The following is a 20,152-nucleotide window of genomic DNA, read 5'->3' as shown; positions in this document are numbered from 1 at the left end:
TTATCACAAAGCAAGGCTAGCCTCGGGAACAAATCAGAACTTCATATATCTTCCTAGTGTATGCATGTCAATCCCATGCCATTGTAAAGTTGAAACTGGTAAGTTGAAGCAGGGTAAATCAAGTACCTTCTGTATGTTCTCAAAAGGATAAACAGAGATTGAACAAGGTCGATAATGGAAACACCTCGTCCCACACCCAACACACAGTGAGTCAAAAATGTTAGACTAATTAGATGAACCACCAGACCCATCACCTTTGTCATCATGGGTAGTAATAGAAAAAACTGGTCCCTGGTTCCAGCTTCCCTGGACTGCTCAAACTTCTAACCCTCCATCTGTCCTAAGACTTAGTTATGAAGAGTGGGCTTCGCAGCCAAAGGGGTTTTACCTAGAGCAAATCTTAAACCTCTGCTCTAGGTTTCTGTCGACACAGGGTCTTACCTTATAGCTCAGGCTGCCCTCAAACCCGTGATCCTCTTGCCTGAGCCTCTCAAGCGCAGAGATTGTGGGAGTATGCCACCACACCCAGCTCTTTACCTCTTTCAAGATGCATTTTTTCACCCGTGAGGTAAAGATAATTGCATCTCCATCATAGAAACTGGACACGATGAACAAAAAGAGGTTGATGCATAAGTGTTCTGCAAATCTTGTTCATTCCAAAGAGACTCATCTGCTCCTTGACCCCCACCAAGCCTTTGTTTTCCTGGGTATGTACTTTAACTCAGCACAGCGGTTCATGATGGCTCTACCCTCTCTTACCATCCCATCTCTGAGAACACCATTCATCCTTCCAAGCTCTGTACATCTCAGGACTTGTGTAACACATTCTCTGACCTCAGTGATTTTTCCTGCAAAAAGATTCATTCAGTGCATATCTTCTTCATCGTCATCATCTTCTTCTTCTTTTTGGTTTATGGATTTTTTATTAATTTTATTGAGCCTACATTTTTCTCTGCTCCCCTCTCTGCCTCTCCCCTCCCGTTCAACCCTCTCCCATGGTCCCCATGCTCCCAGTTTACTCAGGAGATCTTGTCTTTTTCTACTTCCCATGTAAATTAGACCCATGTAAGACTCTCTTAGTGTCCTCATTGTTGTCTAGGTTCTCTGGAATTGTGATTTTTGGGCTGGTTTTCTTTGCTTTATGTTGAAAAATGACTTATGAGTGAATACATGTGATAATTGTCTTTCTGGGTCTGGGTTGCCTCACTCAATAACTCCATCCATTTGCATTGTATATCTTCTATAGGGGAAAATAAAAGCTGAAAACTCAGAGAATACCAAGAACATTTCTCTGCATCCACTGCTAGACTTCCTAGAAACCAAGGTGTCAGTCAGTAACAAGAAGAAAGAGTTAGTCACATGTTACAGAGAGCAGTTTCTCAGTAGACTTTCTGAGTCTCTTGCACTGTACTCTCTGTGGCATCTGAGTACAGTCACTACTAGGCATCCAGGAAGTCAACTCCTCCAGGCTTGTTCAAGAATAGTTCATAGTGGAAATATGCACTTGTTAATTGGCAAATAAAAACACACTGAGGCTTTGGCTGTGTTGACAGGCTAGAGAGCCACTGAGCATATCCACGGGTATCTGCACGGACAGTGATATACATTGTCCCACAGTCCCGTGCCCACTGCCTCTCCACCTACTCAGAGAAAGCCACAGTAATTGCTGTATGCAAGCTCTGTTCAGTTCTGAACTGCTCTGCTCTACAAAGGATACTTGCCAATGTAGTGTGCTCTCTAAGTCTTTCACAATCTGACCTCAACTCCTTTTCTAGGCTCTTCTTTGGAGGTAACTGTCTCATGTTTCTTGCTGTTTCCAAAGCCTACCATAATCTTTCCTGTCTTCTTCATATTGCTTTATCTGGGGTGCCTTCCTCTCCCCTCTGGCTGGCCTGGAGTTCAATATGCAGAATGATCTGGCTGTCTTCAAACACACAGAGACCCATCTGTCTCTGCCTCTGCTTTCGCCTCTGCTGAGATTAAAGGCGTGTGCCACCACATCAAGTTGAGGATCCCTTTTTAAACTCTTTCATTGGGTGAATCCTACATACCCTTTAAAACCCAAACCCAGGGGCTCAAGAGGTACCTCAGTGATTAAGAGCATGGACTGCTCTTCGAGAGTACTGGCGTTTGACTTCCAGCGCCCACATGGCAGCTTACAATTGGTTATAACTCCAGTCCTGGGGGATCTGGCACCCTCTTCTGGCCTCCACAAACGCTACACATGCATGGTACACATGAAATGTACACATGCAGGCAAAACATTCATATATATATATATATATATATATATGATAAAATTTAAAAATCCCAACCTAAATGGTGCCTGGTGAAGATATCCACCGATCCTGTGCAGACATAGGTCAACACCCCATTCTCTCGTGAGTTCACAGCTGTCCAGCTTTTCACAGAGCACTTCTTCAAGCATCCATACTTCCCCCACAAGATTGCCAGCATCATGTAATCATCCTGTCAAGCTTGACTATGAATAACCGATGCATTTTATTTAGTGAACTGGTGAAAGAAAACAGATACAAATGAAGGAATGAATGAATGAGTGAGTGAATGCTGATATTTAAAATAAAAGTATCATCTTTTCAAGGCTTTCCAATGACTTGGTGGTTGGAATTCACTCTTGGTGAAGAGACACAGAATGGTAAAGTCATGTTTGCAAAATGTGGGCAAGAAGTCAATACTCTGTCCAAAGTAACAATTCCCCCAGAAAAGTTTAAAAACAAAGTATGCTTTTTTTCTTTTCACCCCTTTTCTTCCAAACAGAGATAATTACCAAAGTGAGATTTGAAAACCTTAGTAGGCATCTTTATTGTTGTTTGAAGGCGTAAGTCACAAACAATTCCACACCAGTTTGGAATTATGATTAATAGGGTGGTATTTATTTAAAGGGGAAAAAACTTACAGATAACCGTCCCAGACAACAGCCCTCTGTGCAATCAGGAAGGAGTCTAGTCGCCAGAAGCGGAGCAGGAAGTAAGAGAGAACGAGGAGGGAAGTGGCCGCTTTTTTAAAGGGCGAGAGACCACACCCCAATGGGCTGGTATCTCAGCGGCTGTTGGCTGGAGGAGCGGAAGGACCTCCCGCAACAGTTGTTGTTTTGAGACAGGGTTTCTCTGTAGCTTTGGAGCCTGTCCTGGAACTAGTTCTTGTAGATCAGGTTGGGCTTGAACTCACAGAAATCCACCTGCTTCTGCCTCCTGAGAGCTGCAATTAAAGGTGTGCACCACCACCACCAGGTGTCTTAATTATTTTTAACTTAATAAAAAGCTACAATCCTAGACTTGAAAAATCCTGTATCCATGAGCTGCAATTGTTCTCTGAAGTTCCACCATCATGATTAGAAGGTTCATAGACCTCTGCTAAGCAGAAGTAATAGAACTTTTTAAATTTTTGTGTGTAGGTGTGTATCTGCATGCACGTCTCTAAACAACATGTGTGAAGTGCCTGCAGAAGCCAGAAGAGAGCCCCTGGACTTGAATTACAGATAGTTGTGAGCAGCCATGTGGGTTCTGGGAGTTGAACTTATGCCTTCCAGGAGAGTAACAACTGCTGAGCCATCTCTCCAGTTCCTAAGGCAACTATTAGAAGCATTTGTTTGTTTATTGCTGTTTTGGGGATGTTTGTTTGTTTGTTATTTGATACAGGGTGTCTCTACTGTAATCCTGGCTGTCCTGGAGCTCATTTTGTAGACCAGGCTGGCCTTGAACGCACAGAGCTCCACATCCCTCTACCTGCCAAGGGTTGGGATTAAAAGTGTGTGCCACCATGCCTGGTACCTAAAAAAACTTTTAAATCCAGGCAGAGTGATTTGCTATCCCATGCACCAAGAATGTCTCATTGAGGAAAAGGGAGTTTCTTGGTCTTTGCCATTTTCTACAGAAAACTGCCTCTTGCCAGGTGCACCCTTCCCTATGCATTCTGTAACAGGACACTTAGGGGGTAAAGAAAGATGGTAAAAACTTGCCCCATTTGTTTCACTCATATTTAATAACCACATTCAGACAAATGTGTTTAATCTCACTCTAATCCCTGGCATGTTCTTTCTTGGTTCTGCAAATGAATAGCCTAAAGCTCAGCGAAGCTAGTGACTCAACCAATGCCACCGAGCACATGGATGCCAGAGGCAGCTCTGAAGTCAGGTGCCCCCTCAGCCACCTCTCTATGCAATGCCTCCCTGCATTCATTAAGTGTTTCTCTAGCATATGAAATTTCTGGATAGCTCATTAGATCCTGGTCTTTCTGGCGTTTTATAGTGATATAACCCCCTCTTCTAAAAATATTGAAGTGATTATTTAGAATTATGATTTATTCATCCTATTCAAGTGTTATGATTTCACTCTGAAATGTACCCCCCCACTGCCTTATTTTGAGCTCTTGTCTGTTTGAGGGGGCTGGGGAACCTTTTGGAGGTAGGCCTGACTGGTAGAAGTAGGTGTCTGAGGGCAGGATTTTGAAAGTTACAGACTGTCTGTGATGGCCGTGTTCTTTGATGCCTGACCTGGATCTAAGCAAAGCACCTCTAAGGCCATGAGCCTGCCCAAGTCTTCCCCAACATAGTGGACTGAAACCTAAGCAGCAAGTCAAGCTGAGCCTTTCCCTCCTCCAGTGGTTTCTGATAGGCATCCCATTCACAACCACACAAAAGTAACATGTACACAACACTTTCTTAAAATTATGTTGTGTAAACATGTGTCTATGTGGGTATAAACACATGTACATGTGAACTCTCAGACATGTATTGTTCATGTGTATAAATTCCAGAGGTGGACATCAGGTGTCATCCCATATCATTTTGCCATTTTAGTTTTTGGGACAGGCACTTTACCAATCTAGCCATCTCCTGAGCCTCTAAATATTAAATAACAGAAGACTGCCCTTGGATAAGATTATCTTTGTCTTCTTGACCCACATCCTCATATTTTGGTATAAAGCTCTTCAGTGGGTACTATGTGGTCACCTTTGTCATTGACAACAGAAGTATCCTGTGTGTCACTGACTGCAGCCAGACATGTACTTGATAAGAGAGCGTGCCTGATTTTCAGTAACATTTCCTCAAAATGAGACAGTACTTGCTCTGCAGGAGCTCACAGACCAAGAGGCCTCCCTTTTGGTGACTTTATAGTTTCTAAGGAAGTGCATGCCATTAAATGATCCCACCTTCATAAAGGCCAAAGCCCAGAAATCTCTTGGAGGAATCTCTACTTGCTTTATAGAAAAGGTTCTGGTCTTAGTTAGGATTTCTATTGCTGTGAAGAGACACCACAGCCGTGGCTATGGCCACTCTTATAAAGAAAAGACATTTAATTGGGGCTTGCTTACATTTCAGAGGTCTAGTCCATTATTATCATGGCAAGAAGCAAGGCAACATGCAGGCAGACTTAGTGCTGGAGAAGGAGCTGAGGGTTCTTACATCCAGCTCCTCACACAAGGGGAAGTGGTCTGAGACACTGGGCATGGCTTGAGCATATATGAGGTCTCAAAGCCTGCCTCCACAGTGACACACTTCCTCCAACGAGACCACACCTACTCCAACAAGGCCACACCTCCTAATAGTGCCACTACTTTTGGGGGCCATTTTCTTTCAAACCATCATAGCTCTCAAAGGCCCACTTCTCACCTTGACTGTCTTTCAATAGTGCTTATTGACCAATACAGGGCTGACCGAGCCACAGGTAAAGCCGAAGTGGAAGAGACCATAATCTAACTGCAAAGAGCAAAGATGAAGAAGTAAGAGAGCATCCACTGAGTGCAACTGAAAGTGAGTAGCTTGTATTTCTCGTGGATATTAAGATAGACATTATGTGAAGAAACCATACGGTCAAGCAAAACAAAATGAATTTTCCTACCACCTTCCAGTCAAGCCTCTCTTACCTGGATCTTGAGATTCTGCAAAAGCCATTTTGTACATTAATAATGACCCTGACTTCTGGGCACCTTAGGCGACCTATCCCAGCCAGACAGCTAGCCTAGGTTAAGTCCCAAGATTGAGCAATAGAGAGTCATTGCAGCCTAACTGTTCCGAGCTTGATGCTGGGGTACATAGATCAAACACTGACAGGAGCATGAAGGACTCAGAGTCAAGCCTTCCACACTTAGGCGTCACTGTATAACGTCGTTAGGCAGTGCCCATCCTTTATGGGAAGGTGAAGAGTAAGGAGCACAATGAGACATTCTAGAGTGTTTTTAATGTCCCTCAAAGCATGCTACTCAGCTACTATTTAGATCTTCCTTGCAGGGATGCTGCAGCAGGTGCTGCCTGTGGGATTCGGGGTGCTGCCTGATGGAGATGAGAAAGCCTTTAAGCGTTTGCCTTCCTTAAAAAAAAAAATCCTCATTGCATCTCCGAGAGGTGCCCAGCTGGTGTTTATCCTCCACAGTAGTGCATCAGGTTATTTATCGTCCTATTTCGTGATGTATTTTATAAAGTCATGAATGGTTCATTAAACTAAGTTTGGGTATCAGTCTCCTGACAGCCACCTACTCAACTTAGCGAGGGGGGGAGGGGTCCTGGAGGCCATTGGCATGGGTTCCAGCCTCGTAGGCTCCTTTCTCCACCTCCCCCTTCCCCTTCTGCCCTCCCTCCCCCGCACCCCTCCCCCTGGTTATTTAGGAGATTAGAGTTCATTAATTAAATCCTGTGCTCAGATCGAACTGTAACACTATTCCAATCACATTTATCTTGCAGGCGGCAGCGGAGATGGCAACCTCGCTGGAAACGCGCGGGGGAGCCTGAAGTCGGCAGCTGGAGACGCACTGCTCTGCGTGCTCCATCGCCCCGCCGCCTCGCAGACCCTCCATCTTCCTGCTCAGTTCCGGGCCAGGCTCGCCCCTGACCCCGGGGTGGGGTGGGGGGGCGGCTCCCGCTTCTCCCGGGGCTCCAGGTGGTTCCCCACCCCCTGCCCTCCGCGACTCAACTGCCTGGGTCCCCCCTCCCCCGCCACACACACTCACACGCGCCCGCGAGCACACACGCACGCACACACACACACACTCACACGCCAGCAGGCTGCTGGCTGCTCAATGGACCGATTGCCCCGGTTTCCCTGAACCCAGACTAGCCCGGGATGAGAAACTGCAAAATGGCCCGAGTCGCCAGTGTGCTAGGGCTGGTCATGCTCAGCGTAGCCCTGCTGATCTTATCGCTTATCAGCTACGTGTCCCTGAAAAAGGAGAACATCTTCACCACTCCCAAGTACGCCAGCCCGGGGGCGCCCCGAATGTACATGTTCCACGCGGGATTCCGGTGAGTGTGGGCCTCTGTTTGAGCGCCCTGGGGTATCTCGGGTCGGTGGTGTGTTTGGGGGACAGTCAGAGAAGGGTGTTTGGACTTCTCGGTAACAGCGTGGTCCTTTCACTCTTTTTCCTGCTTCTCCTTTCCTTCTCTACTTTATTTTTTTAACCCAAAGCCCCCTAAAAGCCTTTGTCTTAATCGATGTGATTGAATTTCTCCTATTCTTCCTCTGCGTCCCCTCCCCCCATTTTAAAACTGAAGTGTTTGTGGGAGAGAGAGAGAGAGAGAGAGAGAGAGAGAGAGAGAGAGAGAGGATTTTTGAACAGCGGGAGGGGTTGTTGAACCCTGAGATGGGCAAGGCAGGAGGTGGGCGCCCTGGCTGTGCGCTAGCGGCGGGCTCCGAAGGCCTGGCTGGGGCGATTTAATGGCGCAGGCGCCAACTGCTCTCACACCCCTCCCCTCCTCCCCTTTCTCATCTAATGATGCGCAGGTTTATTCTCTTGAAGCCCCTAGGGCTTTTTCCTCGACCCTTCCCCCGCTGCCACCCGCCTCCTCCTTTCCTGGATTTCTGCAATTCTTCGGCCCCTGCGGGAAGCAAGCCTTCTGCTGAGGGCCGCCCACCCTCGCCCGGTCGAAGTCACCGCGGGGCGCAGCTCGGGCACAGAGCCCCACCCCTACCTGTGCCCACAAGGAGCTCTCCCCACACCGCTTCCTGATGGGCGGGTGGTAACCACAAGCTGTACCCAGGGAGCCAAGCTGGGCCGGGGATGTGAAAACTGAAGAAGCCAGGCCTGGACAGAAGAGCCTGGCTGCAGGCAGCCTCTTGGGGTCTCCAGCTAAGGGCTGAGGGTGTAATCAGACTTGGGCTCGGGAAGGAAAAGGTTAAGGCTGGAACCCCCACCCCCACCCACTTTGCCCGTGTCTCGAATTTCTTCTGCCCTTTCTCCAAAAATCAATTCACAGGGACTGGCCGGGGTAGCCGGGTCCGACCGGCGAAGGCTGCTGTCCGCGGTGCTGACTCAAAGTCCCCACCCGCGCCGCGGACAGCAGCCGTGTACCGGGCTCCGACCCTGGTACACGACCGCCATCTTTTTTATGGTCTCTCTTACACCCGGAGGGCTGGACAATGAGGAAGAGTTTCCCCTTTTCTTCCTTTCTTCCGGGTGTGTGTAAAAGCAGAGAATGTGCCAAAGGAGAGGGACTGTGCGGTGGGCCTGCCCCTGTGCCAGCTGCCCCCTCCGGTTGTGGCTGGAGTTGTCACTGCTCTCTGGGTTCCCCTTGCTGAGGCCAGCGTCTCTCTGAACTCATGCTCCTCTTTAGGTCACAGTTTGCGCTGAAGTTTCTAGACCCGTCATTTGTGCCCATTACGAATTCTCTCACCCATGAACTCCAAGAGAAACCTTCTAAATGGACATTTAATCGGACAGCGTTTTTACATCAAAGGTAGGATAGGGAGAGAGGTTGGTTTTAATTTTGTTGTTGCTTTTAATTTTGAAACTCAATAAGACAAACAGCACGAAAACAAAGCCAAAACCACCAAAAAGTAAACAAAAGCAAGGTACACCTCACTTCACCCACCTGCACCTATACGGGCTTTATCCTCTCCTAAATGCAAGAGGAGGTGATGAGTAGCCATCCTCCCAAATGTTTGCAGTGCCCTCAGGAAGGCTCAGGATGGTCAGCATCCTTCCGAATTTGCTCTCGACTGAGCACCATGATTTAAAGTCTGGATGCACCAAAGTTGTCTATTTTTAAAAATAAAAAAAGGTTCATTGCAAACAGAGGATCCCCTACTTAATTATACAATCTTATTGAAACAGAAAATATAATGCAGCCTTATGGCATCCCTAGTGGAGATGCCGGCCTAAATATATGTGTGGAAGCGTGATTTTGTTTGAGTTTTGCCTGTTTGTTTTCAGTAAGGCCTTCCCAGCTTTAGTGGTTGTAGTAGACTTTTTCCCACAAGAAGTTTTGTCTTTATAGCTTGGTTTTGTTTTTTTGGGGGGTGGGTGGGAGAAGGAGATTAATGAAATCTCAGTGGTCCTGGTCTTAGAACCACAGCCTCCCACCCCCCCGTGGTGGGATTGCTATGCCACTCCATGCAATGTGAGCTATCTAGTGTATTCATTAGCACTGTGAAGACGCGCTTCACAAACCGGCCAAGGAGCTGTGGTTTTGCTCAGCTATTTATTGTCACTGTACTTTTTGAAAAATTATAATCTACTAGCAGAATCAGAAGAAACGCACAGTTTCAGGAAACAAATGTTGGGATGCTTTTGAAAAATTATTATAATCATAGGATTATGATTACAGCTGTCTAAGTACTTATGCTCACTTATAAACTAGTTTGTAGCCATTAATTGTAAACCATGGAAGGGCTTTTCAGCTCTGGCCTTTGGAATTTTCATCTAAATTTAATTTTGCAGACAGTCCAGATAGTTTTCATGGAAGAACACCTTACGTCAGTCCACACCAAACGCATCTCTAACTCGATGACAGTGTTTTTCGACACTGGGCCCAGTATTCCTAGCTATCAATCAAAAGAACGCTACCTTCTCAAAGCTTCCTGCTTTTCAAGCCATTTCTTAGGAAACCTACAGTTAATTTCAGCGCTATCATCTGAAATTGCCTTTAAACCGCTTTAAGAACTGTGCTGTTAAGGAAATCTGAAGCGGCTGTGCTAGTCTGCCTTGTCCTAGAATCTGATAAGATTTCTTGTCCCCCTGCTGGGTTTCAACAGAAGACACTAGAGTTGCACTCTGTCTTCTTGTCCCTGGAGAATATGAAGCCCAGTGGCATGTTACCTGTCTCTGGACTATTTTAAGTACCTGAGACTTAAGAGGTAACGATTATACAGGGAGCTCCATGTCAAATCCAGCTGAAGTCAATTCTAAGTATCACTTTTCTCTTGGGTTTTTTTTTTAAAAAAAAAAAAATTTTTTTTTGATTACCTGTATCCTACTATGTTGCAATTCCATATAATCAAGCAGAAAAATAGATCCATGCTTCATCATTCAGCAGGCCTTAGTGAGATTATCATCTCATTTCTAATAAGTATTTGGCCATACCCACTGCTCTTCCCATTCTCATATTTTAATAATGTACCGACCCTATCTACTTAGTCTGTATTTGGACACCTGTAGTATTTTATATTCCTGAGCACTACACTCCAATAGCAAACAAGTTACAAGCCCGAAGTCACCAATGTTTGTGCATTAATGTGAGCTCTTTGGGGCCTGTGTAAATTGTCTCCCTGTGTTTTCTAACACAGTTTGGCATCTGCCTCCTCTTAATCAAATACACTCTTTGAGTAGACTGGAATACCAAGAAATAATGGCCAAACTGCGCATTGAATTTACTAACATCCAAAGATTACATTCAGAACTTGACAGATATATTGTCATACCTTTACATTATAAAAAACAGTCCGCCCTTTGGAGTCCACAAATATGAATGTATGTTCATACTTGAATTGAATGTGCTTAAGATTCTTGTCTGACTTAAGTAGAAGCATAAGAAAGAAACTTGGTTCTTTTGAATGGAATGCATTTAATGAATCTCTTTTTATTTTAGGCAAGAAATTCTTCAGCATGTCGATGTAATAAAAAATTTTTCTTTGACCAAGAATAGTGTTCGGATTGGCCAATTGATGCATTATGATTATTCCAGCCATAAATATGTTTTCTCTATTAGCAATAACTTCCGTTCACTGCTGCCAGATGTGTCGCCCATTATGAATAAGCGTTATAATATTTGTGCTGTGGTGGGCAACAGTGGAATCTTGACAGGCAGTCAGTGTGGACAAGAAATAGATAAATCTGATTTTGTTTTTCGATGCAATTTTGCCCCTACGGAGGCTTTCCAAAAGGACGTTGGGAGGAAAACCAACCTCACAACCTTCAACCCCAGCATCCTGGAAAAATATTACAACAATCTTTTAACAATTCAGGATCGTAACAACTTCTTCCTCAGTTTAAAAAAGCTGGATGGGGCCATTCTTTGGATCCCTGCGTTTTTCTTCCACACTTCTGCAACTGTAACCAGAACGTTAGTTGACTTTTTCGTTGAACACAGAGGTCAGCTAAAGGTCCAATTGGCTTGGCCTGGAAACATAATGCAACATGTCAACAGGTGTGTATATTTTATTACATTTAACTCATACCCCACCAGATGGCAAATCAATATTGTAATCTCCTGGGCATGGGAGCTATCAAATTCACTAGATGTTGTGGTTAGTTTAGTTCTTGAGGAAAACTCTTATCTTTTTAATGAATGAGTGAATTATTCTAGTTAAGAAGTTCCACGTATTCCTAATGGTAACCAAGTGCCAAATGAAAAGACTGTTTGTCACTCACCCCGTTTTATTTTTCCTTCCCCTCCCTAGTGCACAGTCACAGAATTGCCACAAAACAAGAACTACCCTTGTGCAAATAGGTATATCCCAGTAACACTAGTGCCTAAATCATACAAAGAAATTTTTAAAGAAAATAACAATTTAAAAAGAAAAAAATGATCATTGACTTTAAATATCATTTTTTATGTTCAGGTATTTGTAGACCTGTAGAACTGAGAACCCCCGGAATAAATCATAAATGGCATAGTCTGCTTTTGCGATGAAATGTTTGCATATTTAAGGATTTCTGTGCTGTGCCTTATGGCTTGACAAGGAGACTGAATGAAGATTCAGCATTTTTACCTAATCCAGCAACTTTCAGTCTGGCTGTTTATAAAAATCGGTGTTTTAAAATACAATATCACTACCTTGACTGTGTTTGACACTCACTCGGTGTGGTGAGGGGGGCAAGGGACAAGCACTTGGTGTGTTTTTAACAACTTCTCAGATCATTCCAATATGCAGTCAGAATGAAACAACCATCCAGGGCCATTTAAAGGAAAGGTCAAGTGTAGAGCTTTTTCTTTGAGTCATCTGAGCATTGCCTCAACTCCCATGCCCTCCTATGTAAGGAACCCAGGCACACATCAGGTACAGATCTTATTACCAGTTCAAGTGGGTTCTAGAAGAACCGGTATCTAGATGGGCATGCTCCAATAGATAGTCCCTTCCTGTTATTTCCTAAAATCTTCCAAATTTATGATATGTTTAGTTGAGCTTCCATTGAAAGAGAATTTGTGGTCTAGAAAATTAATGTCTCCACAAGGAAAGGCAATTGTACTATCTATAGCCCAAGCTGGGGCTTTCTCTGAGAGAGGGTGCATGTGGAGAATAATTACAAGGGTAACATACCCTGGTACCGTTCCCAAGAATGAAGAGGTAATAGAACTTGACTCCAATATTTAATGACTGAATACAGCCCAAAGTCGTTACTGAAAATGGGAGAACCCAGGTCACCTACCAACCTATCCCAAACCTCTGACTTCATCATTTTGTTCCCTTCTGTTCCATTTGTATTCAATTTTCATGACATTTCAAATCTCATCTAGAAGGGGACAGGTCAAGGTAATGGGGCTGGAAAGTGTTTCTATCCATGAAAACTAAACAGTCTAGAAAAATCTAGCTCCCAGCCCTGCCTATTAACTTATCTGACTGAAACCTTCAGCACCTCCACTGAATCTACATGTACTTATCATTGCCAGGTACTGGAAAAACAAACACTTGTCACCCAAACGACTGAGCACAGGTATTCTCATGTACACTCTCGCATCTGCAGTCTGTGAAGAGATCCACTTGTATGGATTCTGGCCTTTCGGATTTGACCCCAACACAAGGGAGGATCTTCCGTACCATTACTATGACAAAAAAGGAACCAAATTCACCACCAAGTGGCAGGAATCTCACCAGCTGCCTGCTGAGTTTCAGTTGCTATACCGAATGCATGGTGAGGGGCTCACCAAGCTCACCCTGTCACACTGTGCCTAAGAACTCCAAACGGAAAGTGCCAAATGGCTGTTTTAAAAGTGCCCCCCCCCAAAAAAAACCAAATTGAATAGTCTCCAGAATAGAGCCCCAAAGACAATCCGGCAAAGCTTGTCTGTCTGCCACTCACACGGAAGGACGTCTCCTCTCCCTCTGCTCTTTGATCGGTCTTAGAAGACTTAGGACGGGTGCGTTGAAGCCACATGCGTTAGACTTGATTGGTAAAGGTGAGGTTGTATTGGGAAGTATGCTGCACAGCGAATGACTTGAAAAGTTCCACATTTGTATTTTAATAATAAACTGACTCCCATATGGATGAGCTCCTGTCGTCCCATCCATGGCTGCCGTCTCCTCAGCCCTACTTGGATATAGTCCTCGTAATCAGAGAATGCTGGCCAGTTTCAGCGGGATCTCCTTTGCCAGGGGGATTGGAGACTTCAAAAACAAAAACAAAAATCTGGTTTGCAGGTTGTTGTCTCTCTCTCTCTCTCTCTCTCTCTCTCTCTCTCTCTCTCTCTCTCTCACACACACACACACACACACACACACACGCATACACACACACACACACACACACACACACACCCTGTCCCTGTTGCTCTACTACCACTGAATTTAATAATTTGTTAGGAATAGCTCTGGATTATCTTTGCTTGTATATGTTTGCATCTGTACTTGATGTGTGCAAGTCTCTGGGCGACTTAGGTGGTTCATGTCAAACTGAACAAATTATGATGACTTCCTTCATGATGAATTCTTTAAGAAATGCCTCTTACCAAGTCCTCTCTTGTCCACACTGTTATTCTGCGGCAGGGTGGTCTATGTGGTAGAGTGGCATATGCTACAGTGCCTCTCTTTCTGTTGCATGCCCATGCTGCGTGTGGCACGGCATCTGCTGGCATGAGTGCAGATGTGGCAAGTTCAACAAGGGCTTTCTAGCCTGGGCCTTCCACTATCTTGGCTCAGGCATTGAGCTGGGCACTCTCTCAGAACATAGAGGCATTGAGCTAACTTAAAAACCCGGGGAATGTGAAGGAAAGAGAAGAAGCGTATTTGCAAGTTATGCACTCTATAAAGCAGTGTGAGAAAAGAAGCTAGAGCTTCTTTTCTGTGTGGCTAATGTTAGCATTAGTCATGTCAGATCCTTTCTGTGACATCCCCACCAACAGCCATCTAGACCTGCTTGCTTTCTTTGAGACAGTTGTAGATACTATTCTCTGTTTCCTCTGAAATCAAGTCTGTGTGCCTATACATTGAGCGTCTCCAAAAGAAAAGCCATTATGCAGTGGCAAGGCTTGGTCCTAAATAACCTTTGGAATTTGAGATCAGTTGGCCATTGTTCTCAGTGTCTCAGCTGTATCTGTGGAAATCGCATCTCTCCCATCCCAGGCTTTTACTCTGAGCAGCACTTTGTTCTTCCAGTTCAACCCCAAGTCTGGCCAAGTTGATGTTAAATTTTAATAAGAGTTTCTCTCCTCTTTCCAAGTGCCTGTGGAGCCCATTTTTTATCTGCTCCAGTGGGGCAGCTCCTTCTTTTCCAGAAATCTCATCTAGATTGCTAACAGTGTTGTGAACCCTTTTGAAAAATTGTTGCTATAGTTCAGACATCAGCGCACTGTCCCTCTCTGGGAAGAAACAGCTGTGCCTACAAAGAAGGGCAATAAGGAGATACACAGTCCTTATGCTACCTGGTCCCAAAGCTGGGTTGTTCTTTGGGAGAAGCTAAATCTGACCCAGATACAATCTAGTGAAAGAAAACCATTCAGATCCAAACACAATACTAATGGTGGCACATCTTACACTCTGTGAATGTCAGTCATTCAGATAGATGAAAGGAAATAAGGGCAAATATTTCGAAATAAGAAGTGTTAACTATACACAGAATAATAAGGAAATTAAAATTATAAGCCATTTTAATAATACTTTTAAATCCAAGGATAATTTTATGGGCATGAAAACCACACCATGACTGTGTTTTATGACTTTAACTATACCATGACTATGTCTTGTCACTTTAAACCACACCGTGGCTGTGTCCTTTCTCTTTAAAAAGCATGGGACACCGTGCAGCTACTCTCCAGCCATGATAGGTTTGGGTCACGGAGAGACTGATAACAGGCAGAACTGCATTCATTGTCATCAGTATTGAAAGACTTGGCTATTCCTGAGCTCTTAGTTCATTTGGTTGGAGCTCAGGGATATTAATGCTGAGATTATCCAGACCCGTTTCTGACTCCAGAGCTTTAATCTCAATGTGCCCATTAGGTCTTACTAAATATAAATTCCGACTCTTTGCACTGGGCAAGATGAAGTACCAAAAGACCAGAAAATCCCCAAAGCCAGTTCACTATTTCAAGATAGCCTATTTAAATTCGATCTCATCAGAACATTGTGGGTTTTGTTTGTTTTTAATTTGGGGGGGATTTTTAAATCTTACCACAGCCTTGTTCCCTAAGTTTAGACTAAGAAACCCTTCCTGTCTTCTATTGTTGCTTCCACTGTACATTGAACAGGAGTACAAAATAGTAGGAAAATGGGCTGCTCTTCAGGACCTGAGGGTTTGGAGGTCAGTTCATCCCTGCCTCTAGGAAGGATTTCTTGAGATGATCCCCACATTCTGTTTATAATATAACAACAACAATAATAAATCATCTGAAAAAATTCCAACATAACCTCAAATTTACAATGCTAAAGATTCCTTTACAATGCAGATCCCTTCTATTTAAAAAAAAAATAAAAAAAAAACATTAGGTACAAAATGTTGGCAAAATATTTATTGCCGTTTTCCCTGTATGGTAAAGGCCTTTCTGGCTATTTTACTGTCAGTTGTACCCTTGACCTGCTGCTCCAATAGTTTGGAAATGTAGCCATTTGATGATCCTACAAAATCTTTCTGTTTTTCAAAACTGTTTCACGCTGTAAACCCATGTAGCCGCTGTCATGATGGGAAGGCTCCCTTAACAGAAAGGTAGTCAGCATTTGTCAGCATTCCCACTGTCCCCAGGCTTGTAGGCTCAAGTGCAGTGGACAGAGCAGAGGGACCCTTGGATTTCCTGTCTGTGCAGCTACACAGTCATACCCCGTCCTCCTTTGTCGGCCTCACCTGGTTGGTTCTGGTTAGAAACAGTCTCATTTTTTGGCTACTTAGAAAAGAGTACACCATCAAATATGGGAATCAAGGCCACCACAAAGCCCCCAAGGATGTCCGAAAATGACGAAGTTACAGAGGAGAAAGGGAAATCCAAAAGCCCTTGGCAGCCCGCTCATTGCTAGACCTGTGGTCTCATCTTTGTTCTTTGTATTGTGTGGATTCTGGGAAGACAGAGTCAAAAGATGGTTTTCATGACTCCCTCCCACACCCAGAAACTGGGGGGTTGTGTATGAGTATATGGAGCTGGATCAAATCCAGCACCTTGCACGTAGTAGACAAATCCTCGATCATTGGTCTGAGTTCCCAGACTGTGTTCTTGAGCTATGTAACTTTAACCATTATAAAATGCAGTGTGTTTAGTAGTACTGTGTGTCCAGCAATGCCGAATATGGTCATCTGTCTCTGACCTGAACATCAGACACTTGACCATGGGCTACCGCAAGGGTGTGTAAAGGAGACCCCACTCACTACCCAGTATCCAGGTGCCAAGGCTATCAGCGCTGATGAATGTGAGTGCCCAGACAAAACCAAGATTTCAGGGAATTGAGTGAATATAAGAACATACTTTCCAACTTCAGGCAGGGCACCAGACACTCAGGCAATCGCTCAAGGACCCTATGGACGCAGGAATAATAGAAAGGGAGGGGCCTCTGAGCTTCGCAAGCCCTTCTTGACTTTGCAAATCTGAAACTTGAGATGCAGAGACACTAAGCGATTTTCCCCAAAATGTACATAGATAATTATTGAAGAGGTTATAATTTCACATCTTTACCTTATTGGTTTGGGTCTAGTATCTTTGAACAAATGTAATGGATAAGGCCTGTAAGGGAGGAAGGTGAAAGATCACTAAACGTACCTGGCCAGGTACACAGCAGCAGCAGAGGACACCATTGCCCAGTACATAGCAGGCTGCTGAAAACCACCCACTCGCCCTTAAAATGAGAGAAAAGCCACTTGCTATATCATTGTCTGATAAACCCCAGTTCAGTTATTGATGGTATAGAGCTGACAGCTGAAAATGTACCTGATAACATATTCATTTTAATAAAGTCTTGTTTTAATAATGTGTATGCATGATTTAGAAGACCAAGGCTGGAAGTGACTGTGCACTCTTCCTTGTATATAACTTCAGCAGGGGCCCCTGGAGTCAAGAAATATTTTCCACGCTGTAATTGCAGCAACAGACTTCAAATTGTTGTATTGGTTTAATTCACTAAGACTGTACAAAGCGTAGTGAAAAACTTTGGTGGTTCTTCATTCCTTTCTAATGACATTCCAAGAACTTTTCTGTATAGTTCTGGGTCCTTCTTTCTCATAACTGTTTGAATGCCTCAGGCAAACATTTGCTTAGCTTCTATTACTTCCCAGATGTGTATAACTGACCTTTTGACTACCAAGTCGGGGCTGTGTATGTGTGTTTGAAGAGTTCTGATGGGACACCACAGGTGCTGAGGATAGACGGCATCTTGGCCAGTCTGTCTAGGCCACTTTATCTGTGGATCATTTCATCAAGGCCACTGATGAGTTGATACCAAGGACCCAAATGGCTAATCCTGCCTCTCTCACCCTCTGACTGCTTTGCCACAAAAAAATATAACATTTCAAATGGAAAATGTTGTAGAATGTTATTATTTGCTATGTAATATTTCTGAACATGTATTTTTATCGTGAAGATTTGTTAAAGATATGTGCGGCTGAATAGATGTTTTAATCCTTGGTGAAGCTTCTTCTCTTATTGTCAGAATCAGAGAAGAGTCTGCTGCTGAGTAGCTGACTCTAGTGTTGCATGACAACGGGGTGCTAGGATTAGGACCTGGCAGGTCCCAATGATGTATCAACAACAATGTACATATTGAGGACCACCTTGAGATAGAATTCTTGCTCCTCAATCCACATTTTGAATCATTATATCCTGAGATAAGTCCTAACCAAAAAAAAAAAAAAAAAAATCCCTGATTGATTCTGATGTGACTTATGGAAACTAAAAGTGTATTTCACAGTCAAATATACAACATTCAGAGCAGCTGAATGCTAATCATTCCTTAAAGTGATTGCGGCACATGACAATGTAGACAAAGTCTTAGTGACTCAACTGTCCATTTCTAGCCAAGCTAATTTCTGCTCATTTTTAAGTGCATAGTAATTTTTCAGTGTAGTCATAATAGATACAAACTGGCAGACAAAGTGAGGAGCGTGGCTTTAGTACTTTCACCCCAAGGCTAGTTCTTTATATTTCGCTATGGTTCAAACAAAAGAGGCAAATCTCAGATTATTTATCTTTATAAATGGACAAACCAAGAAACAGAGAAGTTAAATGATACATTCAGATTCAATTTGGGATTCATTCCCAGAGGCTAAAGTATTACTCAGGTGGTCTGATTTCTCAAACTCTGAACGATCCCTCAAATGGAGGAATGCCTTCAGTGCGACAATATTTGAGCGAAAATGAAACCAGCCCCTACCCCCAAACAGAAATTTGTAGAACTAAAAATGTAAGACCAAAACACCAGCTGTCGTGTTCCAGGCCCTGCCGGGGAAGGGAGCACCGACCTTATGAAGTTTCAGGCCTTGCTTCTCTCTTTACTTCGCACGTGAAAAGCCCTTGATCGCCACAGGTACCCAAGAGCACCTTTGATTTCTCTCTGTGGGGCTGAGAAAGCGGTTTCATCTCTACTATGCAGCTAGATGTTATAACAGCTGCTCTGGTAAATTAGTATTTACAAGTTTCCATGCGTATGCAACCACACCAGATCCAACTTCAAGCTACTAACTTAACATCAGCCAGCTCAAATGTGCCAAGGCTCCCAAGAGCCAGCATGAATTAGCTTAGACATATGAGCTGTTCCAGCACAGCACTGCCTGAGCAATTCTGAATCAATGAGTACCAGTTAGAAGCTGGTAGCAGTGGCTTCGGGGGATGTTAGAATGCCCGTATCAACAAGAGAGCAAGTCGGCCTTGGTCAGTTCACTAATTCCTATTTAAAAAAAAAAAAAAGAGCACACTATTATGCCCTTTAGGTTAAGGCCCAAAGATGTCCAAATATTTCTTAGCTGTGTGGTGATGAGAGTCTCTCAACAGGTCCTCAGCTTAGGAGATTGTCAGCCATGGCTTTCCTAATGTCAAAGTGTGACCTTCTAGGTAAAGATTCTCTAATTTAATTGCCATGTTTGGATGGGTTTTTGCTTGTCCACCTGTCATCCTTCTGACAACACAAAATTCACAGGCATTTATCAAGCTGCAAAGAAGCAGACAAACAAGATACCGTTAGGATTTTCTATCCCTACACACCTGCAAAAACTCCCTGGTTCATAGTCTGTACCCCACCAAGGGATGCTCAGCCTCGTGCCTGGAGCTTGCATTAGTAAACAGATGAACACTTCTCAAAGACTGAGTCATAATGATTCAAAGGCATCACTGTGTTGGATGACGTCTGGACAACTTCAGAGGCTGAGCCGACAAGATTGGCAGAACAAAGTGCTGTGTCTTCACAGCTTGGCTAGTTATAAATCCGGCCTCTGAAAAAAAAATTCTTCATGTTGCTCTGTAGTTTTGGGACACTGAGTAGCAGAGATGCTATCTCTCCAGACTATTAACGATGAATGCACTCCCTACAGAGGATCTAGAAGTTAAGCATGGTGATGAAGCAACGAATAAGCTTGGTTTGCAAAGTGAGAGATTTTCTGGTGGGAATCGTTTTGGGGTGGGTTTAATTAAATCATTTGAAAGGTGATGATGGGAGAAAATCAACCTAATTCCTCAGACAGTGAATGGTCATAGATTTTCGTTCTGCACGGAGTGAATCAAAGTAAGATCACAAAGGACCAAATCTACTTTCTTCACATAATAAAATATCCACTAGGTTCTGTAAGATACTTCTGC

General features: G+C 43.9%; 1 protein-coding gene across 1 annotated transcript; it reads left to right on the top strand.

Annotated features, from left to right (window-relative positions):
* Positions 1–6,705: 6,705 nt before the first annotated feature.
* On the top strand, positions 6,706–17,988 carry St8sia3 (ST8 alpha-N-acetyl-neuraminide alpha-2,8-sialyltransferase 3). The gene is made up of 4 exons (XM_057789077.1): positions 6,706–7,258; positions 8,567–8,689; positions 10,820–11,377; positions 12,842–17,988. Exons 1-4 carry the CDS (start codon positions 7,080–7,082, stop codon positions 13,122–13,124), a joined length of 1,143 nt encoding a protein of 380 aa, XP_057645060.1. The 5' UTR covers positions 6,706–7,079; the 3' UTR covers positions 13,125–17,988.
* Positions 17,989–20,152: the final 2,164 nt, after the last annotated feature.

This window comes from Chionomys nivalis, chromosome 14 (genome assembly GCF_950005125.1).
Source record: "Chionomys nivalis chromosome 14, mChiNiv1.1, whole genome shotgun sequence".
In the NCBI taxonomy this organism is placed as follows: domain Eukaryota; kingdom Metazoa; phylum Chordata; class Mammalia; order Rodentia; family Cricetidae; genus Chionomys; species Chionomys nivalis.
This window is presented reverse-complemented; position numbering and strand designations above follow the sequence as displayed.